Genomic DNA, 21,111 nt, shown 5'->3' with positions numbered 1-21,111 from the left:
TTTTAGAACTTCCTTTCCAGAAAAACAGACCTATACGATTTTTAAACACATGCCAAGTAGAGGCTCCCCAGACTTGACCTCTCCTTTGTCATCAGTATAATGACCAAATCTAGAGCTCATGAAACTTCAACTACTATGCATTAATAGCAATCTGCTGTTTCTGGCTTACTTAATACCCACCTCTGTGGCCTAAAAGGGCAATGTGTAAGGATAATAAACACTCACTTTCAGGCAGACCAGAGCCAGATATGCCCATACTTCAGCATTGTAGTTGTTTAATGCGTTGGCTTCAGAGAGAGCATGCTCAGCCTCTGTGAGCTCCTCCAGCTTGACAGAAAAGAGACACATGACACGTGTGAGTTGTAAGTCAAAGCAGTTTTCACTTTAGCCAGCTAGAGTAGGCTTAGCTGAAACCACTATGTTCAAGTAATATTGATATATGTGACCTATACCAATGGTTTTTATATTTTTGGCATCACAACTGTTTCTTCAAACAAAATCTTATGTGGTCGTTCAATATGTGAACCAATTAAAAGTGGAACATCTCTGATTAAAAATCCAAGCAGAGGAATCTGGAGCCCTGCCCAATAAGTTCCCAGCTTATACCCCTCTCCTCCTCTTTCCCTCTACAGCAGTCTCATCAGGGCATCTATAAACCATGGAGCTCCAGGTACCAGGATTGGAAATCCTTAGGAATGCCCACCATGTGTACATCATTCAGCAGTTTCTCCATATACAGTGGTCTGTCAGATACATTTCTAGGTTTTTTCTTTACGTTGTTCATCCCTTTCTTTTCCATGGAAATCTTCAGTAAAAGGCAAAAAATTTATATGATCTGAAGAGAAACCAAAGTATGTGTACATTCCTTTCTTGAGGTTAAAGTCCGATTTGCCTGTCAAAATACTATTGTCTAGAAAGTTTTGTTCCCCTAATATCAGTTACTATCAGCCCAATCCTGAGCAATCAATACAGTATTCAAAGACTCTAGGGTGCTCTATTTTCCTCTATTGCCCAGGCTAGCATCATTGCCTGGGTGGCATCATTATCCTCACTGCAACCTCACGGGCTCAAGCGATCCTCCTGCCTTAGCCTCCCAAATAGCTAGGACTACAGGTGTGCGCCACCACGCCTGGCTAATTTTTCTATTCTTTTATAGAGACAGGGTCTCGCTCTGTTACCCAGGCTGGTCTTGAACTCTTGGCCTCAACCAGTCCCCCTGCCTCAGCCTCCCAAAATGCTAGATGTGAGCCACCATGCCCAGCCTGAAGAGCAACTTTTTATTAGAGCAGACTTCCCTGGTCACCAAAATACCCCAGGGTTCTTGCAAGACTAAGGAATCAAGGTCAGCTGTATGCACAGGCCTAGTCTCAAACCTTCCTCCTCTTACCCGGTAACAGGCGATTCCCAGTCCTAGCCAGGTAAGACATGAAGGCGATCTCTTACAAGCTTGCAGGTAGATTTTCTTTGCCTTGTCATACTGTAGAAAGAAAGCACCACTAAGCTACTGTTCTGGAAGCTTCAAACACTGTATTGCTAGGATGATCATGGGACCTCTTCATAGGTGCACTCCAGAACAACCTAAGTTAAGTGAGTCCTTGAATTGTCATGTTTACTTTAAGGGAGCTATCACAAGAAGCCTGGTTGAGGGGAGATGAATAGATCAAATGAAAGGGCAGAGTTTTACCTGGAAGCAATTCCAAAGACATTTATAGTCTCTGTAAGAGTTGAGGCAAGGAGTTACATTGAACACTCTGGGTGACCACAATGATTATCTGAATCCCACCTAGACTTTATGGACTGCCCTCTTTTGCTTCAATGTGTTACCATGTAGTAGGATGACAGACAATCTCTGGATTAAGAGGTATACTTGATATAGCCTTATCATTCTGAGAATCTGTTCCTTTGTTGTAAAAGGTCTTAGAATTTTAGAAAAACTCAAAAAGCAAATTTGCAAAAGAAGTAGCCCTGAAGGGGCCATTTATTGTCTTGTCTCTCCAATGTGAGAAATGGATCTATAGCTCTGCCTCAGCAAACAGCCTAAGAACTACTTACCTAGTGAGTCCTTAAGGCAACAGCACTCTGAAGATGCAGCTTATAATGACAATAGAAAGAAAACTTTTCCTTATGTACTTCACTGCAATGGGATAGTGATTTCTCTTAAGCCTATGTGAGCCTTCCCACTTACGTTATAAGGCATTGTAACTTCTTACTGCTGTTGTTTTGTGTTTTTTTTGAGACAGAGTCTAACTTCATTGTCCAGGCTAGAGTGCCATGGCGTCAGCCTAGCTCACAGCAACCTCTAACTCCTGGGCTCAAGCAATCCTTCTGTCTCAGCCTCTCTAGGAGCTGGGACTAGAGGCATGTGCCACCATGCCCAGCTAATTTTTTTCTATATATTTTTAGTTGTTCAGCTAATTTCTTTCTATTTTTAGTAGAGACGGGGTCTCACTCTTGCTCAGGCTGGTCTCGAACTCCTGACCTTGAGTGATCCTCCCGCCTCGGCCTCCCAGAGTGCTAGGATTACAGGCATGAGCCACCATGTCTGGCCTGCTGTTGTTGTTTTTATATTAAATAAAAAGAGAGTTGGGTGTTCTGAGGGGAAAAATGGAATAAAGTCAAAACAAAAGCAGGGAGTCAAAAGGTCTTAGGTAGAATGTAGATAATTGTTATAGTGAGAGGGTGGGTCCATGGTGGTTCATTCTACTATTCTGTCTACTTTGTATTTATTTGAAATTTTCTATAAGAGAAAGGTTTTTTTTCAAAGGCCTTGGCATATTTCCCAAAATATATGGAGGGATTGCTTCTATAGCCAGGTCAGAGTGCCCTACGAGATGAGGTTAGCCTCAGCTAGATTAAATATAACCCTTCCTGTTGAGTAGGAAGTTTGGAGAAGTCGTTTTGAAGCCCATGACACTTTGTTAGTTAAGTCAAGCTAAGAATGTTTCTACTATTGAAAATAAAGTTTCTACTACTGCTGATAAAATAAAATTTCAGCTAAAATTTAGTAGCTAAAATAGAACTAATTTACTGAGTTCTTAATAACTTTTTAGTAGCATAATGGTTAAAACCACACACTCTTGATTTTAGACTACCTGGGTTTGAATCCTGCTTCCATGACTTACTGGTTATCTGATGCTGGGCAAGTCACTTTTTCTTCAGATGTAAAATTGTCATTGTCATATTACTATTTTTAGTCCATACACACAGATAGATGTTAATGCTTGAACTACAATTAGGTCCCAGACCATAGCTTGATTAACATGGATACTCCCCATTCTCTATCCCTTACCTCTTTCTCTTCCAGATAGAGAAGCCCCAGTCGCAGGAAGATGAAGTGCATCCCAGAAGCATCTACTACAAAACTAACGGTTCGCTCATAGCACGCCTTGGCCTCAGCATGATTTCCACTTAGGAAATAGAGATGGCCCTTCAAACCCCAGACATTAGGGTTCTGAGAACATGAAGAACAAGTAGTATGTGGGATGACGTGATACTTAAAATACATTAATGACCTTTGTTTAACATTTAAATTTAGATCAAATCCATTTTCTTTTTCTAATAGCACTCAGTTAGAAAGAGAACCATTTAATTGCACTGGGAAATATTTTTCTAGGTCTGCTCTCTCATTTATTTCTTGCATTCTTCAAAGCCATTTTGCCTTTGGGGTAAATATTAAAAAAAAAAAAAGCTCCAAGCATAACCATAATAGTGTTCACAATGAGAAACCAGAAGTCTAGAAAACTTAAAATAGATAAACACTATCTGCTAAAAAGCTGTCCTTATTCTTTTCTCTGCCCTTTGCAAAACTCATGATTACTTAAGAAAAACAAATGGAACAGATGAGTCTACTGACAGCTGAAGACCCCCACTGCTGGTGACCATAAATCTGCCAGGAATATGGCATCACCACCTTTAATAAAGACTGCTCGCCCCTTCTCCGGACTCAAGAGGCTCTAGCAAAAGTCATTACCAGGTGGTCCATCTGGGCTGCTTGTTGAAGGTATTCCTCTGTCTTGGCAAAGTCCTTCTTGAGAAGGTGTGTCTGGGCCAGCACCAAGTAATACTCACAGCTGGGGCCGCCTTGAGGGTATAACAGCTCATGTGCAAGCACTCTGTGCACATACTGCAAGGAAAATCAGATTATAAGGAACATGTAAAGGGCTAGACTGTGTCAGTCCCATGGCTTTCAAAGTTGAAGGATTCTGTCTCTGACAATAAATAGTAAGGAACATATTATCGAGTGAAATGACTGTCCTTAACTTCAAAAGGTTAGGAGTGACTTACAAACATTCAGCACTTCATGGTTCCATTACTAGCTATTCACTTAGTCACCAAATGAAGACATTTCCAAGTGAATAACCTGCAGTATCTCACAATTTTGGTCTTGCTGGTCATCACACTAGGTGAATGTTAGACTGTATTATGCAGCAGACAAAGGCACATCATCAACCACCCCATTTACACATGAGGTAATATTTTCAGGCAACTATCATTGTAAGGAAACTTACAGTGAGGCAAAACTATCCTTCTAAAATTCTAGACTTAGGATCTTGGAAACATAAAGGTCTGTTTCTGATGAACCTCCAAACATTTGTTTACAAGTTTTATACTTTGGGCCAACTTTTGTTTTACTCACAAATTTCACAAAGTCAGATGTACTTGCTAAGCTGAGGGAAATCCTTCTTTTCTTTTCCCTCTGTTTCCATCTCAGCCTAAATATAGATACTTGCACTAACACTTACGCCTTCTTAGGAAAATACTAGAGGGAACAAATGTAGCTGCAGCTGTTTTCTCTGCCTGCCTCCGGCTCTCTGACCTGGGGGGATAATTAATGACTTATTTACCTGGGAGGTAGTGAGAAGCCTGTTTCTCTATGGGGAAGGGTTAATGTGTTAAAGGCTCTTGTTTAATGTGGCCTAATCCCACTCATTTTGTAATTAGTACCCTTTCCTGAGCTAGCCTGCCCTCAAATGGGGCAAGCGCTCTGTACAATCAGAGCCAACACTCTTAGCTCCTGAACCTTGCTCTCTCTCCTACTGCTTGCTCTTGGATATGCTTCTTGTTTCTCATGTGGTAGGAAGACCTCACAGGATGCTCTTCTTCTATGGGAGGAGGCTTCAATTCTTCAGTTGCTCTACCTGTTACTACTGCATGGGTAAGTCAAATGTGGGGCCAGTTACATTCTTTGGCCAGTTTTAATATTTTTATCCCTCCCCCCAATATAGCACTGTGTATGTTTCCAATTGGTTTGGAACCTGGAAGGGAAGAAGGGAATGTTTACGCTCCCGTGAACCCACAACCGATAATATGAATTCCCATAACAAAGTAACATCAGGCAACATATGACTTAGAATCTGACTTTGCTGATATTCTACAGGGAGCAGACTTGCAGTGAGGTCTTCTGATGCCATCTGCAGAGAGTGATTTATGTTTGGAGGTTCTTCCTACTGGGCTTCAGGTGTGCTCTTAAAAGCATATTTGATTTCTACTTCACATGTATCTAAACTTGCATAAATACCATTATGGATAGAATAAGCAGTCCGCTAAAGTCTTTCCATCTACTTGCCCTTTTCCAAATATTCTGACCTGCACAGCATTAACTTTCATCAAGAAACGTATGGTCTCCATGAAGATAGTGGTAGGAGGAGTTTGGGAAGCACCATAATAGACAGGATGCAGGAAATCTGCTGAATCTTGACATTTTGATGCTTCTGGAAAAAAAAAAAAGGATAGATTAGATGTAATAGAAAAAATGTCAGAAGTTCAGACACACTAGCATGGCAGGGAGAGTATTCTGATCTAATACATGAGAGGATCATAATCTGAAAAGAAACAGACTGCTCTTTAGCAATGGTCCCCAAAGAGAAGAACTTAAATGTTCTTCAGGTGAATCTACTAGTGGTTCCAAATGCAAGTCACAACCAAATAAAAGGGTTTTTAAAAAATATTCAGATCTCCTTTAATGTGAAACACAACTGTGGATATTTTAAAAATGAAGAATTGTTAGAAAACCATAGGTCTGTAGTTGGCTACTTCTGTGAGCTAAATATACACTGCTTGCATGTTGAAAGAGTTACAGCACTGAGTCTGGATTTCAGAGCCGAGTCTAATATGAAGGAATTTGGGCAATATGACAGATAAACTAATCAACTTCAAACAAATCAGGATGGCCACTTTTATAACCATAAGAGTTTTCATCCTTGTCTAGTTTGTTTATGCCCCTCCTCCAAGTGAAAATTTTTATTTCTGGTTAGCTTTTTTTGCTGGTATTTCCTTGAGAAACATGTTAGATAGTTTTGGGCCCATACTTGGATCTTGAGATTCTGTAGTCAAAATGGGTTCTCGTGAATCAGACTGAAGTTTGGAAGATTCGTCAAGAAAGTCATCTAGAATGGATAATGCAGCTCCTGGTTAAATAGATTAAATTTTAATGAAAAAAATCCTTCCTATATTGGGTACTAAAAGATTATTTGCAAAGCCTAAGAAACATATTCCTCAAATATTGCACGAAGGACAGATTTGTTTAGTAGACTTGTTAGTATTTCTGCATAATTTAAAGAATACTAGCTAAACTGACAGTACAGTTTCCATCACTGTTACCTCCCAGTACAACCTTGATGCTAGTCCAAGTCATGACAATATCAAATAGATCCCTATTTTAAAAGTCACTTAATAAATCCAGAATCTCAAGAATCCAGATAAGAAGATTCTTTTTTTTTTTTTTTTTGAGAGTCTTACTCTGTTGCCCAGGTTAGAGTGCTGTGGCATCAGCCTAGCTCACAGCAACCTCAAACTCCTGGGCCTAAGCAATTCTCCTGCCTCAGGCTCCGAGTAGCTGGGACTACAGGCATGTGCCACCATGCCCAGCTAATTTTTTTCTATATATATATTTAGCTGTCCAGGTCATTTCTTTCTATTTTTAATAGAGACAGGGTGTTGCTCTTGCTCAGGCTGGTCTCGAACTCCTGACCTTGAGCGATCCTCCTGCCTCGGCCTCCCAGAGTGCTAGGATTACAGGCGTGAGCCACTGCGCCTGGACAGATGAGAAGATTAATACACTTTTATATCCTGTCCTTTAGGGGCATTTACGAAAGTTCCACTCTATTTCTACTTTGTTGAGTTTTTATTTGTAAATAGGTGTTCACTTTTATCAAATTTTTTTTGCCTCAGTTGATATGATCATGTGATTCTTAGTCTTCAGATTGTTTATACAGCAGAATCCACTGATAAATTTTCAAATATTGAACAAGTCTTATATGCCTACAATAAGTCCCACTGGGTTGTGGTCTATAATTCTTTTTAGATATTACTGGATTCTATTTACTAATTTTTTTGTTGAGGATATCTTTGTCTATGTTTATGAAGTATATAGGTTTACAGTTTTCTTTTTTGTGATACACTTGTTTGGTTTTGGTATCAGGGTAATGTGGGCTTCATAAAATGAATCAGGAAGTGTTCCTTTCTCTTCTTTTTTTCAAGAAGGCATTGTGTAAAATTTGTGTTATTTCTTAAAATGTTGGGTAGAATTCTCTAGTGAAGGCATCTGGGCCTGGATATTTCTTTTTCAGAAGGTTTTAAACTATAAATTCAATTTCATTCATTGGTATGAGACCATCCAGATTATCCATCTCACTGAGATGCTGGCGTGGATGTGGAGAGATAGAAACACTCTTACACTGCTGGTGGGACTGCAAATTAGTACAACCCCTGTGGAAAGTAATTTGGAGATATCTCAAAGAGCTAAAAATAGAAATACCATTTAATCCAGGAATCCCACTACTAGGCATCTACCCAACAGGAAAAAAAGACATTCTATAATAAAGATATCTGCACTCGAATGTTTGTGACAGCACAATTCACAATTGCAAAGATGTGGAAACAACCCAACTGCCCATCAATATATGAGTGGATTAATAAAATGTGGTATATTTATACCATGGAATATTTCTCAACTACAAAAAGCAATGGTGAACTAGCACCTCTTATATTATCCTGGATGGAGCTTGAGAACCATCCTTTGAAGTGAGGTATCACAAGAAAGGAAAAACAAGCACCACATGTACTTACCATTAAATTGGTACTAACTGATCAACACTAAGGTGGTCACATGGAAGTAATATTCACTGGGTGCCGGTCAGGTAGGAGGGGGATGGTGGGGGTGGGTAAATTCACAACTAATGGATGTGGAGTGCACTGTATGGGGGAAGGTCATGCTTGCAGCCCTGGCTTGGGCAAGGCAAAGAAAGGCATTATATGTAACCAAAATGTTTGTACCCCCATAATATTCTGAAATTTAAAAAATTTCTGAAAAAAAAACCTGTTTGTTGAGATAAAATGAAATAGTTAGAGCTCACTAAATTTTTGTTGATTGGTAGCTTGGTTTATGGTTAGTCAAAGGAGACCATTCAAAACAGGAGGAAAGTCATATCATAAGAGCAGGAGCTTCCAAACTTTGGCTCACTTTGGGGTATAACATGAAAGCCATTATTTCAGTTATGCCTCTTAAGTGGGGTGGAGGGAGGAGGCAGCGACCTACACATCATAGGACTGCTAGGGCCAATAAAAGCTCTGCGGGTGACGCTTGTTGCCTGAAAGAGGTTTTCCCTGGGTGGCTTTATCAAAGGACACAGACCAGCAACTGGATCCACAGAGTTGTTCCTGTGTGGGCACAGAGATTCTCTGTCAGGCTTCCCCTTGGAAGCACCACAGGGCTCATTTCCATCCCCTCTGTAAGGAAGAGGATAGAGGAGGAAGCCCATGGAGTTTATCCAGATCCCAGAAGTCACAGGCAAGACAAGCAATATTCATTGTCACATCTAGGGATGCAGAAGTACCAGGCCAGTGGCTTTGGCTGCAGTATCTCTAATAACTTCGTTTTTAAGAGAACACTTAGAAAAGAGGACAGCAGTATTTTTAGAGTAAAGGTCACTGTATGTTGCTGGGAATCTAACAGATGCCCATGGCTGCATGGGACTGGCATGGCTCCTGTCAGCTAAAGATAGCTGTTATTAGGGTCAGACTGTCCTGGGTGGAAGCCTGGGCCCTCTCATCAGAATCCTCTTCCCTCCTTTTCAGGAGAGTCTGCCTTCAAGAACACTTGGGTGAGCTGATTCTGCTGATGGTAATCCCCACACTTACGGCCTTGTGAGGAACTCCCATCCCTTGGCCCTCATACTCATATAACACAAAGCTTGTCCAGTCTCACAGGTTCCCAAATGTCCCCCTGAGTCGGTCCCTTTCCTTGTTCTTCCCTGAGTCTTCTGCCTATAGGAATAAACCTCTGAGATCCACCAGAGAGGTGAGGACTGGATGATGAAGGAAAACAAAATTTTTCTCCCCCAAATATTGAGGATTGTTAAGTTAAAGACACTGAAAATGCAGAGGAACACTCTGCCTTAGCCTCTCTCTGCCTGATGGTAGGACATAAATCCTTCCTTACTGAAGACAGCACTTGCTTATCAGCACAGAGAAGGCACCAGCAGGCACCAGAGGGATCTGGAACAGATTTTACTATCTTCCCACATTTTCCTGTCCTTTAGAAGACTAGAACTGCTCTGTATTCCTATAGGATTTATGGCACTTTGTTAAAATGCTATTTAAGCAAGGCCCCTAAGCCATTGCCTTGAGAGAGAAATATTTTTAAACTGAGGCTTCTCCCATGTGATGGGTACAGCACACATTAATAAGCTTTTGCTTGTTTTTTCTTTTGTTAATTGGACTTTTGTTTTCAGAAGTTTCTCGACTGAAAACCTAAAATGGAGGGGGAGAAATTAGGTTTTCTCCCCTACAATGATATCCCAATGTTTTCTCCAAGCATGTATCTCCCAGGAGGGAGAATTTGCATTAATTAAGACCAACTAAGTATGAAGCATCCACTATTTTTCTTACACTAATGCTCTCTTACATGGGGTGTGAGATCCCTAAGGATGACCCATTGGGGAGCAGGAAGAACATACTTGGACTTATATTTAGTTTCCAATTCACAAAATAAGCAAAATATTAATTTTATTAATATTTAATGGAAACTAGCACCTTCATGCCCGATGTGATGTATCTTGAGGGCAGAATGGATGTTACAACCACACAGAAAGCTAACAATGGTACCCTTAGGCTTCTGTTCATTCATTTTTAACATATTGAGACAAACCATAATAAATATTAATGGATTTATGGATTACAAAATAATCCTCACAAAGTAGACAAGTAGCTTAAAAAGAAGCCATGGGTTGAAAATAATACTGAAATGTAAAATACAAGCAAACCACACACACACACACACACACACACACACACACACACACACACACACATAAATAGTAGGAGGATAATTCTGTTCCCAGAATAAGATGTATTAGGCAGCCATGTCACAAGAACAATAACAATCAAATCAGATCTGACTACAAGTTGGTTAAAAAAAAGAGAGGGAAAGCTGGTAAAGAAGACTATTTGGAATATGAATTTACATCCACAATCATTAAGGTGAACCTCCCTCTAAATGTATATCATACTTTTCGATTCTAGCTAGTGGTTATAAAACTGTCACATTTATCAATGTATTTAAAAAAATAAGCATCCAGAACATGAAGACAGGTCTCTCCAGTTTTTCAGCAATGTTTAAAGTCATGAAAAATCAATCCTATTTGTTAGGAAATTTTATTAAATTTAATGATACATATGCAATAATAGTTCTTTTGGGGTTTCTTATGTAATAGTAAAAGACAAAAAGCCATACACTATTGGGAAATACTTCCTGACCATGGGAAATACTTTCTGACTTCTTGGATGAAATACATAGAAAACAGTATGGAAAAAATACTAAGATGCATTCATTTGTCAGGAAAAGAACACTGAAAATTGTTGAATGATGCTTAGAAAATACTGCTTAAGATTTGAAGCAAGAATTATTGTAAGGACTTGCTCAGTGTAAGAGGTGTTTTATATAGTTGGATGGAAGTATAGATGTCTAACATGTTTCAGCTTATGATAATTCCTAAATTTTATTTCAATAAAGAAATACCACAAAAATTTCCCTTCTTTTTAGAATATTGAAAGCCACAAGAGCTCATTGCTGCCTCCCTAAGTAATGAGAAAAAGCTGCCTAAAGATTTTTAAAAAGTCATTAAATATTTTTGACTCCATTAGAGAGCTGAAGTCTCAAATCAACATATTTAGGTTAATTAAATTCCAGGGAATGAGAAGTTTGTCTGATCAGCAACAAGACACATGAACTGTTTTCACCTTTGGTAGCATATGGGGGAAAGAAGAGGTTGCCCAAAAAAGCAGGTAGGGAGGAAATTTCTGAAATTTTAATGAATTCTTAAGGGTCAAATGTGGTTCTAGTATGACAATTTAGAATCCCTTGAAACTCCAGACCCAAGGGGATCCCATACTCAGTCCCCAGCTCTTTTGTATGAGCCTCCACCAAGTGCTCATGAAAAAGATTGGGGACCCAGGAGAGCTCTCCCTTCTGTAGCACACAGGTGTGGACTCCACTTGCTTCACAGGTTCTTCTTTCATAGGAATCAAAAGTCCTATGCTTCTGGGGACACAGGAGATAAGCAATTCTCCTGCTCCCTGGTCCTGGGCACAGAGCTACCATCTCTGGGATAGGAGCAGAAGTAAAAGCCAACTGCTGCTGGAGAGGAAAGGGAAACATGCATGCTTTGTAGGGGAGGTGGGTAAAGCATACATAGAATTAAAATGTATGACAATAATACCACTAAAGATGGGAAGGAGGATATGGAAATATACTGTGATAAGGTTCTACCACTATTCTTCAAGAGGTATAATATTTGAGGCTGTATATTGTAAACTCTAGAGTAATCACTAAAAAGTAAAACAAAGAAGTGTAACTATTAAGCTAGTAGTAGAGATAAAATAGAATTATAAAAAGAACCTAATTAATCCAAAAAAGCAGGAAAAGTGAAAAAAGAACAAAGTACAAATGGGACAAATTATCAGGTGGTAGATTTAAATCCAACCATATTTATAATCACATTAAATGCAAATATCTAAATATTCTAAATAAAAGACTGATTGGAAAGAAAAGCAGGACTGGCTATGTTATCCACAAAAAAATCGTACTTTAAATATGAAGACATAGATAGGTGAAAAGTAAAAAGATGGGAGGAGATATACCATGAAAGCAGTAATTTATAAAAAGGTAGAGTGGCTAAATTCAGTAACACAAAAAGTAGACTTCAGACCAAGAAATATTACCAGTTATAAAGAGGGATATTAAATAATGATAAAGGGGCCAATACATTAAGAGGACAATAACAATCCTAAATACATATGTACCTAATAAAAGAGTTTCAAAATACATAAAGCAAATACTGATGGAATAGAAAGAAGGGCTAGACAAACACATAATTATGGTTGGAAACTTCAAACAGGAATACCTAAAGAAATGATTTTGAGTTAATAAAGGAAAACCCACACAAAGAAGATTTATTTTCAACAGTGGGTGGATTCTTAATAAACTCAAAGATTTTAGGAAGAGTTGTGTAAATGTAATCATTAATGGAGTGGTTGCTTTGAATAATACACAAAAGGGCATTCACAGGTAAGGTTATATAGGTAATACTTTAGATGAAATGAGTTCATTAAATTATTAAAAAGCCAAGTTTTCATCAATGCTGTTGAAGCTAGAAGTATCCTCGGGGCTAAAAGATATCACCAATTTGGTAATTTTAATAAAAACAAGGCTATAAAAACACAGTAGAATCTTAACAGTAGTCTGAATGAGATGTGTAGTGACTACAAACATCCTTTATACCACACAGAGATTTTTTTATTCTCTTGTTGCAGAACACTTAAACTTTAAAACAAGTTGAGCAATTTCCTTTTATAAAAAGGAGAAGGGCTCTGAACATTCTACTCTTTTATCAGTGAGGACAAGTCCCCTTAGAAGTGTGTTCCCTGGCTGGGCATGGTAGCTCACGCCTGTAATCCTAGCACTTTGGGATGCTGAAGCAGAGGATCACTCAAGGCCAGGAGTTCAAGACCAGCCTGGGCAACATAGTGAGATCCTGTCTCTATAAAAAAGTTTTAAAAACAGCCAGGCATTAAAAAAAGTACGCTCCCTAAAACATATTTTAAAAACAATAAACACGTGTATTAATATTTTGTTGCTTCAAGGTTGTGGTGACACCAGCAATGACAGAAAGTAGTTGCTTTGTGACAGGAACTTATAATATAGAGAGAGCATTTTGAAGATGAGTATTTATTAATATTTGGTAATGTGATCATGTAATTTTATAATAAAAAATGAAGTCAGTAGGCTACTTTTTACATGCCCAGATCTGACCATTTAAAAACTTAGAAGTACGCTTTTCTCACTATTTGAAAATCTTTGAAAGAAGAATTTCAGTGAGTTTTGAACTCATTTGTTAATAATTTTTTTTTTTTTTTTTTTTTTTGAGACAGAGTGTCACTTTGTTGCCCTGGCTAGACTGAGTGCCATGGCGTCAGCCTAACTCACAGCAACCTCAAACTCCTGGGCTTAAGCGATCCTACTGCCTCAGCCTCCCGAGTAGCTGGGACTACAGGCATGCGTCACCATGCCCGGCTAATTTTTTTTATATATATATTTTAGTTATCCAGATAATTTCTTTCTATTTTTAGTAGAGATGGGGTCTCGCTCTTGCTCAGGCTGGTCTCGAACTCCTGACCTTGAGCGATCCACTCGCCTCGGCCTCCCAGAGTGCTAGGATTACAGGCGTGAGCCACCACGCCCAGCCTGTTAATAATTTTTAAATGTAACACCTTCCAACTAGTTTGTTGGAACAACTAGCATCAGGAATAAATAAATCTATCAGATGCATTTCCACAAAAACTTTTGCATAATTGGTCGATTAGTTTGAAAACTGAACATCATGATTCATTTCTTCCATTTGGCTGTATCTACCTTTGGTTTATTGTTCTTTTTTATTTTTATCTTTCTTTACTGCTTTAACACATGGATCTACCTATCTTTGGGAAGTATCTTTTACATCAATAATAGCCAATCAAGCTAAGTATTGAAAACAACTCAATTTAAGGTTATATGCCTTAAATCAAAGGGGAAATAACAATGATTGTTTAATAGATGACGCTGAGAAAACTAGATCCCTATATGGAGAAAAGTCAAACTGGATGCCCACCTAGCATCACATTCAAAGATGTAATCCTTATAGGTTAAAGATATAAATGTGAAATTGTTATCAAATTAATCGAAGAAAATGTGACTTGAGATAGAAAGAGCTTCTAAGACAAAACTACAAAGGATATAGTAGAATTGAACACAATCAACTAACTAGACCTAACTGACATCTATAGAACTTTCCATTCAACAATAGCAGAATATATATCCCTTGCAAGTATAGACAGAATATTTACCAAGGTAGACCATATGCTGGGCCATGAAACAAGTCTCAATGAATTTAAAAGGATTCAAATCATGCAAAGTACATTTTCTAACCACAATGAAATTAAATTAGAAATCAAAAGCAGAGATATCTGGAAAAATCCCCAAATATTCAGAAAATAAAATGCACACAGCTAAATAATCCATGGTCCCAGCCATTCAACTCCTAGGTATTTATCCAAGAGACGTGCCCCTTTTAGGAATATTTATAAAGACAGTAAATTCCCTAAGATTAAAAAAACTGAATCTCAACAGTAGAAGCTGTAGACTGCCAATTGTACAAAAGAGAAAATATTCAGAAGTAAGGAGTCTTTCCTGGTATCCCTAAAATAACTCAAAGTCCACGTACGCACTCACTTAACAAATATTTACTGAGTGCTCACTATGTGCCAGCTCCCATTCTTAAGGCCAGTAATTTTCCCCATAGTCATTCATCTTCTCCATTCCCTGGCCCTACCTGCTGAGGCTTCTGCCTTGATTGCTATTGTAGAAGAACCACCTGTGGGTCCCCAAGGGCCTAAACTGGATCCTATTTTCCCTTTTTCTTCAACATACTGTATGCTGTCAGTGCTCTTTTGCTTTGTTGCTTGTGCCTGAAGCTGTTTGGCTGCCTCATGAAATGCCATTTCCATTCGAATGTCATTGTTTTGAATTTCGTAGTACAAACCTAAGGAAAGAAAGATGTTGAAATATGACTAATTTCCCACCATAATATACTGAAGAATTGTAACATTTCACTTATTTGTCCCATGTTTCTACGAAGTTTAAGAACTACCTGATGAGTCATTGAAGAGTAGAACGGAAAAGAGAGACTCTTACAATGGGGAAAAAAAACCCTCCACATTCAGATCACAGGAAAATACCATACCAAGTAAAGTCCAGGCTACAACATTGGTTGGTTCTAAGCAAGTGGCATCTTGAAAGAAAATTTCTGCTTGCTCATAGTTCTCCAACAGAATAGCCAGGACACCACACAGCAGTAAGCTGAAAAGAGACCACTAACATGGTTAACAACATGATTGCATGGAACATTCATAAAACCAAGACAATTTCATGTAGAAGCTTATCTGTTCCTACTCATCCTCATCTCCCTTCCACCTATACCTGTGGATATGACTCTGGTTGAGGGAAAGGGCTTTCCGAAAACATTCTTGTGCTTTGACGTTGTCTTCAGTTAGAAGGCAGAAGGCACCATAGTCCAGCCAGTGATCAAGGTTCTGTGGGTCACGAACCAACCTCTAGGCACATAAAGCATCAGGAAGGCCAAGGTTATTGTGACACTATGTACTATTTTTTATGCATATAACATCACACAGTAAACATTCTATAAATACTGTAAGTTCTATGAAAGCTAACGCCATGACTTCTTTTTTGCTTACCACTGAATCCCAAATGGCTAGCATAATCACTGTTCTTGCTTTTAGTAGGTGGTCAAAAAACACTTGATGAACTAATTTAAAAACTGAATCATCAAGCCATTTCTTCCTAGTGTCAGTATTCTGGTTACTCTAAACTCATCTAATAATTGGGGAACCTAAAGATTCATTTTATGGTATATCAACGATTTATAATAATTTCTGCCATAATCTTGAAATGGCAAATATGTTAATCTAAAAATTTGAAAAAAAAAACACCTTATGATGAGTGAAAACTACAAAAATTGCTTAAAGAAATTAAAGAGGACATAAATAAATGGAAAGATATCCCATGTTCATGGATTGGAAGACAATATTGTTACAATGTCAATACTACCCAAAGCAATCTAGATATACTGCAATCCCAATCAAAATCCCAGTGAAAACTCTCAAAATCTTCAAAAAGTTAAATATAGAATTACCATATATCTCAGTAATTTCATTCTTAGGTATATACCCAAAATAATTAAAAACAGGTACTGAAATAAATGTTTATGTATAAACATTTTAGAGTTTTGAGAGTTCTTTATATTCCGGATACAAACCCTTTGTCAGATATATTTTTTGCAAATATCTTCTCCTAATCTGTACTTTTTCTTTCTCTTATGTCTTCCATAAAGGTTTTTAACTTTTATGAAGTTTCATCTACCATATTTTTCTTTGGTCAATTGTGCTTTGGTATCATGTTTAAGAACTCTTTAACTCCAGTCAAGAAGATTTTCTCCTATGTTTCTTCTAAAGGTTTTATAGTATTATATTTTACATTTAAATATAAGAATCATTTGGAATTGATATTTGTAAAATGTTTAAGGTTTATATTGAGGTTCATTTCTTTTTGCAAATGGATAACCAATTGTTCTAACATTATTGAAAAGATTGTCCTTTGTCCATTGGACTTTTTTGTGCACTTTCGTCAAAAATCAAATGACCTAATTTATGTGGTCCTATTTTTAGACTCTCTGTTTTATTGATCTATGTGTCTATCCTTTCACCAATAAAGTTTGATTTTAAACTATCAAAAATTACTACTTATACCCATATTTCAAAAATAATAGTAATTGCAATCACTGGGAAGATGTTTAATTACCTCCTCATAATACACTGCTGCCATTTCAAAGTTCTCATTGACTTCTGCTTCAAATGCAAAGAGTCGAAGCTGTTCATTGCTTTTATAAATGGTTGAAGTAGTGTCTTGGATATCATCTGGCATGGTCTTGTCCACGTCAAGATGTTAAGCAGACAAAAGAAAGCAATTACAGGTAGAGAGGTTTTATAAGCATAAATTGGATGTAAGACCCAGTCATGCCATCTAAAATGATATTGATGTTTCTTACAGTCTTGCCAATACAGTAAGAGAAAGAGTGAACCAAGGGAGAAATATCACGGGTGAGAGAGAAGCTCAGGTATCTAAATACCACCAGTCTGAGCTCATGGAAGTGAGTAAAAATTGTTTAAGGCAGAAATAACTCTCCTCAACCCTCAGGGTAGTCAGAGTTCCCATGAAGATCACCTCTGACCTCAAACAGCTTCCTTCATTTTCTCTAATGTATAGGACAAATATTTCCATTTTTTAGGTACCATGACATGAAAAGGTTGGCAAGCACTAGCCAAGGTTTTTAAACATGGAGAAAGCAAGAGACTAAAGGTAAAGCTTTGGAAGCCAGATCTATAGTTTTAGGGGGATATATAGACTGATCGACCCTACAAAGGAGACAGAAGGAAAGGTAGGAAGTAAACCAGAAAAAGAATATATCCTACACACCCAGACTGGGAGAGCAGGTCTGGTGTAATTAGTAATATCCTGGGTCAGAGGCTATGGCCAAGAAAGAGCCCACAAAATTCTTTAATTAGAAGTAAAAATAATATCAGTAACTTTAACAAGTACAGATGCTAGGGAATGTGGAGTGTAAAGCCAGATTTGAGATGGGCCAAAGAGAGTTTCTAATCACTTTATTAGTGCTTTTGTTCTTTGTTCTTTTTTAGTTTTTATGATCTTGACCTCTAAATCCCTTCAGCAATACACTTCTACGTCCAGCCTACCTCTAATATCCCACTCCCAGAACCAACATTCCAAGCCTTCCACCTTTTTGTCACTTAGTCATTTAAAACTGCTCTGTGACTTTATTTTCTTCATATCCAATAAGCCCATTATTTTCCAAATGGATCAGCCTAATGATTAGCATAATGGATCAGACCTAATGATTACCCACTGATAATATTCTCCCACCAGCATACTTAAATCTCAGGCATCCTTGTCCTTCACCTGCACTTGTCCTGAAAACTCTACTACCTATGACTTCTTCATTCTTAAACAGGAACACTCACTGGTCCTAAGGAGAACTGTACAGAGACAGAGATATCTAAGCCACCAGACTCTTACTGGATTCAGTCTTAGTTGAAAACCTTTAATACTCTTAGAAATCTATGTATTTGTCCTTATTCAGCAGCATATTCCATAATGTTATGCAGTATCCAAATTTTCTTTTCTTTAAGCTTTTCATTCAACCCTTATCCCCTTCACTTGCAGTAAAGACCCTACTTCACAGAGATAATAGAAATCATCAGGCAAGAAATTCTTCAATTTTTAAATCCCTTAGCTAAATTATTTATTTCTGCATCTATTGTATCTCTTTCCTTTCAGTCTCAGAGGAAGAGGCATTCCAACCTTCTCTGTTTCAAGGCTAATCCTTCCATTTAAATTCTTGGTTCTTCCTCAGTTGTATATCCTGGGTTTACCATCAATTACCCTCCTATCTTTCCTCAATTTTCAACTTCTCCCACTCTGCTAATTCCTTTTCCCAAACCTGTAGATGTACTCAAGGTTTTTCCATCTTAAAAAGAAAATCTCTATAATTTCTAGGTATTACTTGATCACTTTTTTCCTTCTTTGTCCAACTTCTTGAATTTATATTCATATGTTTCCTAATCACTCATTTACTCCTCAATTCATTATTATTTGAATCCCACCATTAGCCCAATGATATTGCTATGTAAAAGTTAACAATAATCTCCTATTACCAAATTCAGTGAAAACTTTTCAGATTTTATTCTTAAATTCCTAGGAGTGTTTGACAAGGTTGACCACCTTTTCTTTTTAAAATTATTTTTCCTTGGTTTCTGTGACACCACTGTCTTCTGGGTTTTTTGCCTCTTTAACAATTCCATTTGTCTCCTTCAACTCTTTCACTCATTCATCCCTTAAATGTTGGTGTTTCCTAGGGCTCTACTGCCAGCTTTCCTCTCTTTACTTATGTTTTTCTTAGGCAGTCTCATTTCTGATCATAGCACCCATATGTCATGGCTCCCCAAATCCCATCTCTAGTTCAGATCTCTCTCTTGAACAAAACCCCACTGGAGCCAAAACTGAATTCAACATTACCTGCTGGCCAACAAATGTAATCATGTATTCCATGTCCTGGTTAATGTTAATATCAATTACCCAGTCACTGAACCTTAAACTTAAGAATCTTTGACTCTTCTTCCTCCTTATTATGCAATAACCATCTACAGCTAACATCACCAGTTTTACCACTTCTAAGCCATCCTCCATACTGTTATCAGAGTGTTTTAGCAAATTTAAGCCTGAATTCGTACTATACCCCAGTATAAAATAATTTAATTTATTGCTCCCGCTGCTACTGAGGTTTTTCCTCAAAACTTAAAACTTCCTTTGCTCATGCTCAACTCTCAACTGTTGTCCAAATCAAATCATCCAAATCATCCATGCCCAAGGCAGGACTGTTCTCTTAAACTCATGATACTGGACACTCCTTTCCTATCTCTTCCAGGAAGCCTGAACAGAGTGAAAGAAATGGTGATGGTGGTAGAGAAGAAAAACCATAATGAAGGAAAGAGCAAACAGAATAGAGGTTTTGAGAAGCATAGCTAGTTAGAGACTACCAGGGGGACAAAAAAATGGATTTTGTCATTATTTTCAAATAAATCACAACTGAAATTGTACAAAAATAAGCAGATGAAGGCAAGATACAAGCTGTACAAATAAAGATATAAAAAGACAAGTGAGTGGAGAGCAGATTGCCAGTCAAACAGAAAAGGAATGTTTCAAGTGTCACTATCATGTGGGTGGTAATATCTGAAAACTCATAGTATTTCTTTGTTTTTGCTATCTTGAAGAAAGAATTGAGAATCGTACACGTTTTCAGAATAAATTGAATGATAATTTTCATTTCACAATTTACATAGCCTATTTAATCTATTTTTGACAATTCTTTTTTTTTTTTTTTTTGAGACAGAGTGTTGCTCTGTTGCTGTGGTTAGAGTGCCGTGGCGTCAGCCTAGCTCACAGCAACCTCCAACTCCTGGGCTCAAGCAATCCTCCTGCCTCAGCCTCCTGAGTAGCTGAGACTACAGGTATGCGCCACCATGCCCGGCTAATTTTTCTATATATATTTTTTAGCTGTCCATATAATTTCTTTCTATTTTTAGTAGAGATGGGGTCTTGGTCTTGCTCAGGGTGGTCTCGAACTCCTGAGCTCAAACAATCCCCGCCCGCCTCGGCCTCCCAGAGTGCTAGGATTACAGGCGTGAGCCACTATGCCCGGCCCCCTAAGTCTTATAATTTAGGGAATCTCTACTATTCATCTTTGTGCTTTCAATGTCTAACACAGAGCAGATACCTCAATAAATAGTTTTTGAATAAAGGAAGAAAGGAAGCAAGGAAGGAAGGAACCATTCATAGGAGTCCCTGGTGTTCTACAGAGAAAAGAAAGGGCTCTCAGTCCTTGACACCAACCTGGTTTACGGCCACATGCATCTGATCTACTAAGAACACATAGAGCTCACTGATAAATGTCTGCAGTTCCTCCTGGCTTTCAAATGATGTTGTCTTCAGGTATTTCTCTCTTACAATCTTTACCACAGCATGCTGCAAGAAACACAGATCGTCCATCTGACAGCAGTCTAATGCCGGCTGACGGCACAGGTCTCTATAGGGCTTCTGGTCTAAGGCTGATCAGAACTTCAGAAGGTGATTGATTTCTCCCTTGGTGGCTGCTAGACTATTGGCTCCCTGATTTTCCTCCAATCAACATACTCTGTATGACTTCTTCTTGCCTTGACATCATCATTATCACTAATAGGTGCAATGCAGGACTCATACCATGTGAAGAGAGCCATAGAGCTGAAGAAAACCTTAGCATGAGGTTTAAGCATTGTGTCATGGTGGCCATACAGCTTAAGGGAGAAAGGGAGGAAGGCTTGGTCTGAGAGTCCAGAGAATGGAATTCTAGTTCTAATGCTGCCCCTGTATAACCTCATAAATTATTTTAC

The 21,111-nt window shown here is 38.2% G+C and overlaps 1 protein-coding gene across 9 annotated transcripts in view; it reads right to left on the bottom strand.

Moving 5' to 3' along the window:
* The window catches only part of CFAP70 (cilia and flagella associated protein 70), a 75,586-nt gene that overhangs the window by 12,090 nt on the left and 42,385 nt on the right, over positions 1-21,111 (bottom strand). For 5 of the 9 annotated variants that reach the window (XM_045569163.1, XM_045569160.1, XM_045569158.1 and 2 more), the window contains 10 exons: positions 20,576-20,707; positions 16,910-17,035; positions 15,512-15,645; positions 15,276-15,391; positions 14,865-15,074; positions 5,587-5,711; positions 3,971-4,123; positions 3,290-3,451; positions 1,388-1,477; positions 226-327 (listed from right to left, as the gene is read on the bottom strand). In XM_045569163.1, the coding sequence (XP_045425119.1) occupies positions 226-327; positions 1,388-1,477; positions 3,290-3,451; positions 3,971-4,123; positions 5,587-5,711; positions 14,865-15,074; positions 15,276-15,391; positions 15,512-15,645; positions 16,910-17,035; positions 20,576-20,707 (1,350 nt within the window). Of the gene's footprint in view, positions 1-225; positions 836-1,387; positions 1,478-3,289; positions 3,452-3,970; positions 4,124-5,586; positions 5,714-6,256; positions 6,408-14,864; positions 15,075-15,275; positions 15,392-15,511; positions 15,646-16,909; positions 17,036-20,575; positions 20,708-21,111 lie in introns of those variants that run through there. The other 4 variants (XM_045569164.1, XR_006739326.1, XM_045569159.1 and 1 more) reach the window with 4 other exon arrangements.

The sequence above is a fragment of the Lemur catta genome, chromosome 14, assembly GCF_020740605.2.
Source record: "Lemur catta isolate mLemCat1 chromosome 14, mLemCat1.pri, whole genome shotgun sequence".
NCBI lineage: Eukaryota > Metazoa > Chordata > Mammalia > Primates > Lemuridae > Lemur > Lemur catta.
This window is presented reverse-complemented; position numbering and strand designations above follow the sequence as displayed.